Below are 13,116 nucleotides of genomic sequence, written 5' to 3' on the forward strand. Positions count from 1 at the left end.
GCATAAAAACCAAAACAACAAGTACTTCAGATAATGTCCATGCAGTTCTTTTTGTTCTCATCAGGTAAAATACATACTTTATTTCCCCATATTCCTCATGTGCCCAATGTTTTCCACTTCAATGCTGAATGCTGTGTAATGGCAGAGCCGCTTGATTCAAACACTGGGTGGGTAGTTTTCCTGTTGATTCAGGTGCCACACCAGTCAATCTGTATTAACAGAGCTGAAATCTCTCTCTGATGTCTGACTTTGGTTGTGAGTGTGTGTGTGTGTGTGTGTGTGTGTAGGTGTGTGTGTAGGTGTGTGTGTGTGTGTAGGTGTGTGTGTGTGTGTGTGTGTGTGTGTGTGTGTGTGTGTGTGTGTGTGTGTGTGTGTGTGTGTGTGTGTGTAGGTGTGTGTGTGTGTGTACTCTGAGACTATCCTCTCTGGATTTGGACACTGGATTTTTCTTTGCTCGTTTTTCTTGTGATATGTCAGAAAGCAGAATTTGCGACTCAAAGTAAAACCCTCGAGACATCTGACAGATTATTTTAATCTGCTCATGTACTGTAACTACAACAAATCCAAACAGTCAAACTCTGGATACTTCATAATCTTTCTGCACACGCTGGAGGGAAGAAAGTTAGACGTGTCAAACAGCTCTCCCTGGTTCAGACACTTCTGTTAGTTAAATCGTGAAAATGAAATCATAAACCATCTCTTGGATATATTTCAAAACCTTTGTGCTCATATTGGCCCATTTTCTTGTCCCCGAATGAAATGAAAGATTTTCCGCTGCCAACATATTCGAACAGCACCGGAGAGAAGTATTTAGTTCTTGTTGGGAAGAGGACTTAAAGAAGCCACCAATCGATTGAGTTGTGAAGCTTCTCTTTCCTGGGTTGCTTCACGTCGTTCGTTGGATCCTCACGGTAAATGTAAAGGAGTCATCGATCGCACCCTTGACTTCACTCACTTTAAATATGTAAATAAAAAAAATAAAAAAAGACACAACCTTCATTAGTATGCCGCCCTGGTATCGGAAACCATTAATATTTGCTGGCAAAAATCAGTGGAGAAAAACGAGCTAATCTCTGTTGGTTCTACAGCGAGCATATGTTGTTCAAAGCTACATTAATCTTGAATGATTGGGAGCAGCCGCCGTGCAATGAATCTCTCACGCTTCAATCTGTTTTTGGTTGCTCACAGTTAGCATAAAACCTGCTAAATTAGTCCGTCCATCCACCAATTAACACTCGGGTGATTAATTGTGTTTTGCTTGCGCTCTTTTTTTAATGTGAGTTTTTTTTTGGGGGGGGGAAACTATCATGTGCTACGAGGAAAGAAGGACGTTTTAAATTAACTGAAGATATATATATATATATATATATGTGTCTCAGTGTAACAGCTCACCTGAAACTGGAGTCCATATACAAATGGTGGTATATTTTTCAAAAAGGACACAATCCAACTAATCTGCATCAAAGAGTTCAAAATTGCCACATATGAGCAGCCGACGGGGCATGAAGTGAGTGAGCGACTAACAGAGGAAGTGAGCTATAGACCTTCCATACACCACCGTCAGACTCTTTGTTCCGCCGGCTCCCGACAACGACAGGGCGACGGACGAATGGCTCCCGGAGGTGTAAACAGAGCTCGTGTGAAGACAGGCTGTCTCCAAAACCAGCCATCACATCCTCAATTCCCCTTCAACAGACACTGAATGCACACGAACAAGTCTTCAGCCGTTAAACCGACGAGACTAATCAGCTTTTTATTTTTATTTTTTTTTGTTCGGGTGATTCTTAGGACTTCAGGAGAGGGAGGTGAGATGGTCAGGAAGTGTGTGTGTGTGTGTGTGTTGCGTGTAGTGTGTAGTAATGCAGGGGTGAGAGGCCAGGGGACAGTGCGGGCCCCTGCAGAGCACTGATAAGAGCTTGTTTACCTTCCTGTGGATGGTCAGACCTCAATCTGCAGCTGCGGAAACGCCGGGACAATAGGTGTGTGTGTATTTGTGTGTAGATGTGGAGTTCAGAGAGAGACTTGAAGCTCCCCCTTCCCCTCTGCGACTAACTCTGATAGGACTTCTGACCCCTCCCTCCGCCTTCCCCCATCGTGGCTCTGTCGTCCGACCCTGGACACAAACAGTTTACTCTCCCCCCCGAGGGAGCCAGGGAGACAGTTTGGCTTGATGGCGTTTGGTCTCAGGGCTTCTCCTCCTGGGTTTCTCTCCATTTCCGTCCTTCAAATGCAGCCGTGCGCCGTAGCTTAGACTTTCTTTTGCAACTTAATTCAAGGCAAGCTCGCGGATGCTCCTTCCTCATAGTGACTTGCAATAAAGGACGGCATGAAGTCAGGCCATGAAATCAAGCCTGCCCTCTTGCTAGCCCGAGGTGAGTTAAAAGGCAGCTAGTTATTGGACTGCCGGGACTCAATCCCTTGAATCTAAATCAACATTTAGTTAGAGGTTGATTAAAAATGTACGATTCAAGGGCTCACCACGGCCTGTCAGTTCTCAGTGATGTCGGCCCATCGCAGAGAGATGAGGCAACAGTGTTACAGAGAGGGAGGGTATTCTTGAGATCTGTAGTAGTAAGCTAACGTGAACTGCACTGGCAGAAGCTCTCACATTAAATCATAATATCAAAAGTATTCAAGTGAATAGTGTCCTGTCACATTAAACATGCGTTCAACAATAGTTGATAGTGACGTGTGACCACAGCAGTTCTGTCATTTTTGGTATTTGGGTAAGTGAGAGTTTTGCTGAGTTCCTTTTCATTTCTGCTGAGTCATGATACGCTGACGCTCCAGAGAATGCTTAAAACAAGAAGTGATCGTACTCCGATAGATATATACAGTCACTGAAAGCACTTTTGTACTTGTTGTTACTTCTGCTTGTGGTGCAGTTATGGACAGCCAGGAGCCACAGAGGGGTCACTTCCAGGACACGCAGATTACTCTGTGACTATACAGTATGCATTTGAAATGAAAAGTTGTTTGAAACATGCTCCGGGTTTCACGATTGAGCGGCAAACTTTGAACGCAAAGTTTGTCAGAGAGAGGGGGGCCCATTTATGGCCTGGGTCCCCAAGCAGTTGCTTGCCTTGCGTGTTGACGAGCAGCTCCTCGGGCTTATTTCCATAATAACAACAACGTAAGGGCAAATTGCCAGTCCTAATAGGCACTTTTATTTCACTAGAAACATCTGAAAAGGTATCATAGCGAAATGATCGAATGCTCATAAATTAAGGACGAGAAGTGTGCAGCCAAAATCGATAACAGCCAATTTGCTGTTAGTGAAGCCGCCTTTGGAGAAAACCCACTTTTGTAGACCGTGCCAGTATCTGAGAGTGATGAACAACTAACAGTATGATGCGCTTTAATCTGCCCTGAGCCAATCTACCCATGGTCTGCAGCGACCCTGGAGCTCGCTGACAAACAACAAGCGTTCCCATCTGGTCAACTCGCGTGTTGATCTGCATTTGTTTTAATTCCCTTCTCCCCGACCTCTCCTCAGGAAAAAGACAGAGGAGAGTCGTTCGCCAAATCACAGACATCTGTTTGTGTTTGTATGTGTTCAATTGCACATCAAGAGAGTGCCACTGCTGAGACCATTTTAGGGTATCAGAGGATTCCCACCGCCGGCCAATATCTTCAGATAGCATCTGTCTGTGAAGCTTACAAGATCATCTTACACGCTCGTCTCTCGTTTGGTTGGGCTGTGTTCTCGCGTGAGTTGAAATAGCTTCAACTTTTATCTACAGTATGTTTTAGGATAAAATAGAAAAGAATAAAATAGTATTGACATTCAGTCGTACAGCGTGAGTGGAGTTCAAAAATAAAAAAGGATCACAAGTAAAATGTCAGAGCTGAGCCTGACAAAGCAGTTCGATCACCTGCATACCTGAAACATTCCACCACAGCCTAACCTTAAGCTCTCTAAACTCTTTATTTACCCGAGTCACTAATAGCATAAAGTTTTCCTTGTCGGGCTGGAGGTGGTGGTGGGGAAGGTTCTCATGCTGCTGCTGCTGCTGCTGAATCCACGATGGCGGACGAGGCGAGCGAGTCACTACACTGACAGATTGTTACCTTTACGTCACGTCTCCGTGTCACTGAACTCTTTCACAGAATCAGAGCACACAGAAAAGACCGTGACGCAGCTTCATTAAACCACAGCGTTGCCTCAAAATGTGCACATTTTTGCAATGACAGTCGGAAACCTCCCTAATGGGGCCCCATCTGAGAGCACTCACCCTCAATGAATGTTTGCCTATGGGGCCCCAACAGACCCTTGAAGCGCCCCTGGTAATAAGCATAGTTTTGAGGCATACTAACTCATCAATATCTGTTGAATATGATGTTTAATTCAGTTCACATTGAGAATCAAAGTCAACAGTATGATTCATTCTGATTATAAGCAGAGGCCATTTTCTTTGCTTCCCTGTGATTTGTAGTATTTTCCATTCACATTCCTGCCACACATAACATCTAAATGGAAATCAACAGCATCCATAAACATGTCTTCTCATGTAATGGGAAGTGCAGGGGACTGATATAAGTAGATAAAAAAAGGACAGAGAATGGAAGAGCTCTTCCATACCTCATTTACCAGCAGACCGCTTAGCGAAGCCATTGGCATTTCCGGGGTCAAGAGGGCGAAATGAATGTTCTTCATATCCTATGGTGACTCGTAAAAAAAAAACCCAGTGACACAGGCATGTACACACACACACACACACAACGACACACACCCGCTCAGTGTTAAGCAGTCAGTGTGATTTATACCAGAACCTCTCGGGCGACAGTCATGGGCCGTTGACTCTGTCACCGCAGAACAAGAGAGAAATAACTTTATGGATGTGGATATTGAGCAACAGACATTAACACAGAGGGCCAGAATAACAGGAAACCAGCCTTGACCTCTGGGGTGAGAGAGAGAGATGGTGAAGCATGTTGGGGGTGGGGGGGGGTCCTCTCCAAAGTTGAAGCAGGCTTAAAACAGTGAAAAATACGTTGCAACACTAATGACACAGCTTCTCTAATGCGAGCCAAATGTGGCATTACTCCCGCTGAGAAGACAGAAAAACAACATTTAAATGGGGTCGAAAAATGAAAGATGTACCATTTTCAAAATGTACTTTCAAAAGACTTCATCCGAGACATTATGACACGAAACCTTCAAAAATAAAAAAAAGAACTCTGAGCTTTAGATATTTATCAAAATAACGCGTCATCAGCTGCTCTTTTTACGTCAGCTTTATTTAGAATCGGTTGAGTTGCGAACAAATACATGAACTGGGCATTGAATCGGTGTCTATAATGGCAGGACTCTTGGATTGTCGGTGCAACAAAAGCAGCAGAAAAAGCTGGTTGTGTAACGTGTCCTCCTTTTTTTTTTCCCATTGCATTCATCACTTTCTATCCTTTTTTTTTTTTTATCTCTATCTCTGTTCACCGCTAGCGATGACATTGCCTCAACCAAGGTCTTTGATTAGTGCCGCTTCTAAATAAAGCACATCCTGTTGACCTTCCAAACTTTGTAATTTCCTATTAACTCTTCCTTCTCTTCTGCTCTTCATTTCGTCTTCTCTTCTCGTTTGATTTGTTTCTACGGCACGTCTTCCCTCTGAGGGATTGTGGCCTGCTGGGTAAACAGACCAAATATATCATAAAAGTCAGCGGACCGGTGCGTCATGCAGCATTTGCTTTCTAAATTAGTTGTGTCTGGTGTGATATCACTCTTGCTCGCTGATGCTCCAGCACCAGCTGTTTTCGGGGTGATTGAGGTGTGCGCGGGGATTCTTCGGCATGTATCGCTCACATTCGCCTTACTGCAGATGTGCTTATCTTGTGTTCAGGTGCAGCGTAGAGTAGCTTTGACTGATCACGTCGGGTGAAATATGAATCATTCAAAAAGACAGACTCTGCGTATCCATTCCTAACCATCCTAAGCTTTACATTTACATTTGTATCCATAACGTGCCAGATTAAATGGACACGGCATTAGCCTTTAAAATACAACATGTGTACTTATTCATGGTGTTTCAATAGGAAGTTATAAGGCTGTTCATGGAGTCCACAGACTCTGACCACCGTGCTGGTTAGCGGCAAGATTACTAAACCACTAGAGTCACATAAAGCCTCATTCAGACCCTTTCATCTCTAATCAGCACGAGGTGGGAGATTTGCCAGGAAAGACATCCTTGATTGAGTTGGAAAAGACATCTGACCCCTGAAACTGTATTCCCCCCGCTGATCTTCTTAAGGGAAGAGGAAGTTTGCTGCAGTATGTTTTCTCCCTGCCAACTTCAGACAGGGTTCGAGTGAGCCCGTGTGATTCACTCTAATCTCACACAAAAAGTACACACACACACACACACATTGCCCTGGTCAAACAGCAAGCATTTATACCCAACCTCATCCATGACCGCACAGCCTTGGCTTGATTAATTCTGCCTCCAGAGACACGGATCCCCAGGTTAAACAGCGGGCTCATAGCAGGGAGCAGAGCGAGCAGGCGTGATGGATGACTGCAGCTCCGTATCCTGACACGTCTGATAAACGTGAACCCACAGATTCGCTTTTAAACAATGTAGTCCTACCCACGCTTTTAACGCCCATACTCTGAGACCAGGGGGAAGCTTTCAGAATGACTAATGCCAAATTTAGCTCCTTTCAGACAGGGTATCTATAACACAGCTTAGGTTATCCGTCTCTTTAATAATGGCTTTTGGCCTTCGTACATAAAGGTCTTCATTTATGTGTAAATGATCCGGATGTTTGAGGATTGAGCTATAATCCCGCAATAACTGACATTTGACAGAAGACAAGCTCATGCTGAGATTTCCCATTAATGTCGGAAGGAAGAGATTATTTGTGTTGACACTGCTTTACCATTTCTTTTTTTTTTTTTTGTTCCAGCCTCAAGTCAGACATGTGTTCCAAAGGACATTAATGACAACCCGTGGGTCTATGTGCAAGAGATGCAAATTGGCTGCTGGACCAGCTTCATCACAGAGGACAAGGCAGAGGTCCACATCCTTAATCTGAACTTTGCCCCCACGGTAAGCATGTCAAGGTCATACTAATGAGATACTGACCGGGCTCGGGCTAATTATGTAAATATGGACAATCTGCATGATGAAATGAAAATGTGAGATACTTGTAAAAATGAGAATATTGTAATGTGGGAAAAAAACAACATCTCACGACTTAAAATGTGTATAGGCATATAAATCCAGCAGGCAAAGGAAACTCATGTCAACCATAGTAACTGAAACAGGAAATAGGAAGATAAAATGCTGTATCATCAGCACTGTAGCTGTCCGTCAAGCCGCTACACAGCTTGCTTGTCATTTAATTCCAATATCTTGGCCTTCCACGGCTATTTTTTTCTCTCAGATAAGAGTACAATAAATCAAATTCAGACATACCAATGAAGCAGTTTGTCAGTACGTGCACTGCTCACGTGTGTATGCATTTTACATCTTTCACATAGTAGAATGTCTCCCTCGTTGACTTTTTCTTATGCAGTTTGAGTCAAAGGTTTGCCTTGTTTCTCTACTCTTGGTTAATGTTTGCAGTTCTATAGCATAACGACTTAGCTTGGGATCGCCACTCTTTCACTGACAGTATCAAATAACTTGAAGCAAATAAAAGTTAAACACTTTTGTTCGTGTTTTGAAGTTACATCGCTAAAGGTAAAATAAGCTGAAGACACGTCTGCAAAAACTAAAGCAACATGTCTGGACCTGGCAGAGTTTCTCTCTGTATACGCTGAGGCTAATAGCTAACCCTGGAGCAGCTTGGCAGGCAGGTGAGTTGGAGAGGTCAAAACTGCAGCAACACTGATAATACACAGAACAACTTTCGTACGAGTAGCTTGCTGACACTTTTGAACTCTGAAGCCTTCTTCCCTCCTCTGTGAAACTTCTGAAAGGTCAAAGTTGAGCGAGAAAACCTCGCTCTGTTCAGCCAGGTGAACGGGTGGTGGAATGGGATGAGGAGGGAACTCGACACAGATTCTTTGCAGGCTTCAGAGAAATTATGGTTTCAAAAAGACCAGAAAGTCATAAAACATGCTCTTACCTTCACATATAAAGCTCCTGTGGGGACTTTTAAACCGCTCATAAAAAACTGCGAAATAAGTAAAGGACACCATCAGCTGCAAGATTGACTATTTGTTAATATTATTTTTTAATGTCTGAAACCACTGACCAGTGAATGAGCCTGTTTTAAACACATTTATAATAATTGTGTACAGCTGTCTACTGTATATCTACAGATAGAACATCGATCAAAGAAAGATGATTTACCTGTACCATGTTTTATCCTCTCCTCAGTATCAATATTGGTATCGGCCCCCAAAAATCCAATATCGGTTACACCCTTCATGTTGGTTGATATCGTTAGTTTCAAATTCTAACTCCAAATTCAAAAAACTTTTTTGAAAACTTTGAAAAATATCTGTCCAATGTTCTTCCGCTGAATAAGTAACTAACCCTCAACAGATGCCAGACATGACAGAAGGAAAGGATTACCGAACATTTTTTTTCACTACAGCAACCAAGCTCTGCATGTTTGTCTGTCTATTTAAAGAATTCTCTTTATTCATCCTCACAAGCACATAGCAAAATCTGAGCTATGTGTGAGGTCTTTTTTTTTTTTTTCATTGTTAAAACTTTTTGGTTCAGAGAACGAGAGCAGAAAGCAGCTCCAGAAAACTTTTAATCTCATGTTGTTATTGCCCGGGCTGGCCTCCATTTTTCACTGTCCAACATTGTTGGTCAGCTCACATTAGTCATTTCTTTATCAGCGTGCAGTGTTTGTTTGCTTCTTCCATTTGCTCTCACTTAAAAGTTCTTTCTCTGAGCTGGTGTTAAGCAACTGCTTCTAACTCATTGTCTCTTTTTATTTTTCACTCTCTGTGTCGTTTGGTAGCGATCATGACGAGGGAGGCAGATGTGCTGCATGCCATCACAGGATGCTGTAAAACAACAGCCACCTGAGTCCATTCCCTCTCTGCAGCCTTCACTTTCTCTTAGAAAAATTGTCAGGCTGTATAAGTGGCTTTATTTCAGGTTAAAACTTCAAATTTAACTTTAAAAGACTCCTCAGTTTAGTTTGATGCGACAGATAGAAACAGGAGTCTGCCTTTTTTTTTTTTTTTTGCCGATTCGACGTGTTGATTTGGCGTCTGAGAGAAAATCTCTCTGATTGTTCTTTGGCTGTTTCTTCTGAGGTTTAATGTATCTCCAGCTCTCCACACAGGTTTACAGGGGAAATCCCCTTGAGCCTGTCGCTGTAGTATCCGTAAAATGTAGTACTCATTTAGTGCTATTTCTCCTCAGCCTAGTTATCGCCTACGCCTCTTCTTTTCTTGACAACGCCAATGCTATTTCAGCTTTTCATCAGACATTATTCTGGATTATAGGTTGTACATAACGCGAGTGGTGTGCGACAGCGTTGTGAAAATAATCCTCTCGTATCATATCAACAGTCTACCGCTGCGTCACACATGTGCAGAACGTCCGTGGTGGTTGGCCGTCCACTGTAGATTTTGCGCCGTGTTTTAATGCAACTTTTTGGCCAGAAGACAGAAGGCGACGTGAGGCGACGCCACAGACGGCCTTTGTCACCTTTAGTTTTTTTTGCCACTTGCTTGGTGTGTCAGGGCCTTAAGGGATAGGTTTCTATCATACAATGTATAAAAGATGGACGTATTTTGGAGAGGTATTATGAAGCAGAACACTGGTGGTCGCCATATTGGAATTGCTGTCTCCACTTAAAGGAGATCCCTCAGAGTCACTTTCTGCATATATGATTTATTATTATTATTAGGGGACGCGAGATCGAGTAGCATTACGAGACGTGTACATTGAAAACCTGGAATGTTAAAAGTACGTCTGACAGCATGGTGGAAGCCGTTTCTTTTTGCCTTCATGCCGGGTTATCAGCATGTTGTAACAGAACTCTTATTCATCTTTGTTAATGGACTGCAGAGTTACAGAATTTTAATGGGCTGGAAACCCGAAGAAGAAGCTGTTTGATGACTACACAGATTTAAACTAAATTAGGCCTGAAGAGTCCAAACCAGACACATCATGTTGTGCTGGAGATTAGGAAGGACCACATTACATTGCAAAAAGATTTTTTTTATTATTTTTTTTTAACAAAGATTTGTGCAAGCTTAAATTGGTCTGCGGTTTGTGGGAGGTTGCAAAAGGAATTTGGCTCGGGTTCAAAGCGATGCAATGGACGTTTGACAGAGTTAGCATATCCTGTTCTCATTTGGGACCATGAGTGGATGTTTTATCAAACCAAAGAAGAAAGTGCACATAAATTCTCCTCACAGAGACTTGTTATCTGCTCTTGACTGTCTGTTTAGAGCAGATTTTTCTTGCGAACGCACTGAGGAAAAGGAATGACTTCATCTCTTGCCAAACTGTCCAGCAGTCAGACGGGAGGTTTTGCTCTCCCCTCATCCTTTCTTTGTCCTTTAAATTTTGTTATCATCCTCTTTCCCATCCCCTTTTGTTTTTCATACTGATTTACAACCTGCCAGGGACAGTCGACTCTCACACTTTGACCGTGCGGAGAATTAGTAAGAGGAGTGTATGTGTGGGGGGGGATTCATAGGGAGGAGCTGCTTGAACAGGGTCCACTGATGTCACATCCAGGCCGAGGTAGTCGGGGTCTTGGCACGCGGCCGAGACCAGACCAACGGAGCCAATGCGAGTTAAGGGAGAGAGCCAAAAGAATAACTGGAAACAACATCAGCGAAGGCCCTTCAAAAATGTGTTCTCGAGAAAAAAAAAGAGGAAAACAATTGTATCTTGAAAGTGCAGGAACAAAAGTAGCAAAAGGTGAGTGATCAGGGTCAGCCGTGTTTCAGAGTTCAGTATGAAAGAATGAAAGTCCCAGAAGGATGAAGGGAGGGAAATAAGACAGGGAGACAAAGAGGCTCATTAGAGAGGAGTATTTAAGGAAAGGTATCTGTGTGAACTCCAAAGGAAATGCCATTCATTCATTTAGTGCAAGTACGTGCGGCGTGGTTCGAGTAAAAACAACGTCGTGTTTCCGCGAAGACATTGTTGAACTAAAATTCAAAGTCTTGCAGTTGAAACTACGTCCCTTCTTGTTGTTCCTCCACTCTTTTGTTCTCTAAAACTGTCGAAATGTTTATTAGTGCTGCAGTCAGTGAAGAACCTTGACTGAGATGAGCGGCTCACGCCGAACAAACAGCTCGGTCTTCAAAAGCTGAAAGAAATCGATCTGAAAGAAAGAAGTTCTTTTTTTCCATTAAATAAAGCAATTCAGCTTCAATTCAACCCTGAGAACACGAGCTGTGACTTTGACATTGAAACACCAGAAAAACAAATTTGATTAATAATTTTGGCAAGTTGCTTATTGAAAGGATGACGATAAAGGTGTAATTTTAACCCATTTTATTTATCAGACAAAACTACATTCAGCATAGAAGAAGACGAAGAAAGATACATACGCTGGGACTTGCACAGCCTTGACAAAAAGACCTTTGTAGATGTCGTTATTTTAAACCTGCTAATGTTGCAGAGCATCAGATTTGAATGCAGACAGGGGAGAGTTACAGACCGGGTCAAAAATTATGCTACCACCCGGATGTAAACAAGCATGGTGACATATCTCATCGTAGCATCGTGCTTAAGCGGCGTTTTGATTTTGAAAATGTAGATAAAGAAGTATTTAAAGGGATACTTCACCCATTTACATGAAGCTGTGTATCATTAGAAACATGGTAGTAGTGTTGAATGGTCGTGAATCCAGCCCTCATTTTGCCCTGAGACGAGAAAACACTGCTACCATGTTTCTAATGATACAAAGCTTCATGCAAATGGGTGAAGTATCCTTTTAAGTCTGTGTCGTGTTTATCTGGCATATCGAGCAGAGAGAAATGCATACAGACGTTTAGCAGGGTCATTTGAACGTAAACCTGCAGGGAAAGACGAAGGCTGGCGGTGCTAGCACTGCTAATGTTTGACATGCATACTCAGACAATGTTTGAATAAGTCGTGCTAAATTTAATCTATTTCTGAGTGTTTTCTGACCTTTAGACTGGACAGTTAGTCTGAATTTAAAGCTCTGTTTTAAACTGACTCGGACATGTTTCACCCTGGATCACCTCTAATTAAAGGAAGGGAGAAATCAGTGGAAGAAACTCTGAGAGGTGACAGCCCTTTGGGTGCTCTCGTAAAATTTAGAACAGACAGGCGGCTATTTGGTTGAGAAGGTTAAATTATTCTGCCATGAAGATTGGAAGCAAGTGTCAAAAGATTTCACCAAAGAAGGCAACAAAGGAGTTCAGAGGACTTTTTTTATCCTCTTACAAACGCTGCCATGTTTTCACCTGGGACTGCAGCGCCCCCTTTGGCCAATTTAAATAAGAGGCGGCTTTGCACATTTATGAGCTGCAGCAGGTATTATGCAGAAACCAAGGCTGTACATTGATAATATGTTGTGTGCCTCTGTGAGTAATGACAGATCCCTCTATCCAAGGCGAGCCTGCTTTTCAGGGCATCTGTGTCGGCTCAAAGGCAATTTGTTGATGGTCTCCTCAGACCTAATTTGGTCTGAATATTTCCGTAGCTCAGGTCTGAGCTCATCAGGATTTGCTTGGATCAAACTCCGGCAGCATCAGGTAGCGAGTAAATGAATTTAATAGAAGGGATTCACACTGTTTCCAGCAGCATGCTCATCGTCTTCCCAGCAGGCTTCAGCTCTCAAAACAATCCAACTTCAAATAAACATAATTTAACAGAATAAAGTATTTGCTGTCGTAGGGAATCACAGACGAATGAAAGCCAAAATGTGTATTTATGAATGTTAAATTTCCTCACTCAGAGATATTTCTTATGCATTCAGTCATAACACTGAACCAATTTTTAATCCATAACTTTTCTACTTTCCTTAACCCAATTATTTTGGCAATTTTACAGAAATAAACGTAATATGAATTCAGATTCACATGAATTAAGTCAGCCCTGGATTTAAAAAAACCCCAAAACAATCTCCTCAAAGCCAGACGTATAATTCGTCACTGAAAAGCTTTACTCACCACCTCTTCTGTCCATAAAACTCGCTGTCGAAGCTTTAGCC

At 42.6% G+C, this 13,116-nt stretch overlaps 1 protein-coding gene across 1 annotated transcript in view; it reads left to right on the forward strand.

Annotated features, from left to right (window-relative positions):
* Positions 1-13,116, forward strand: part of eng (endoglin) — a 47,086-nt gene that overhangs the window by 9,107 nt on the left and 24,863 nt on the right. Inside the window, 1 exon segment of the mRNA XM_079363602.1 lies at positions 6,904-7,046. Within this exon segment, the coding sequence (XP_079219728.1) occupies positions 6,904-7,046 (143 nt within the window).

The sequence above is a fragment of the Symphodus melops genome, assembly GCF_947650265.1.
Source record: "Symphodus melops genome assembly, chromosome: 16".
NCBI lineage: Eukaryota > Metazoa > Chordata > Actinopteri > Labriformes > Labridae > Symphodus > Symphodus melops.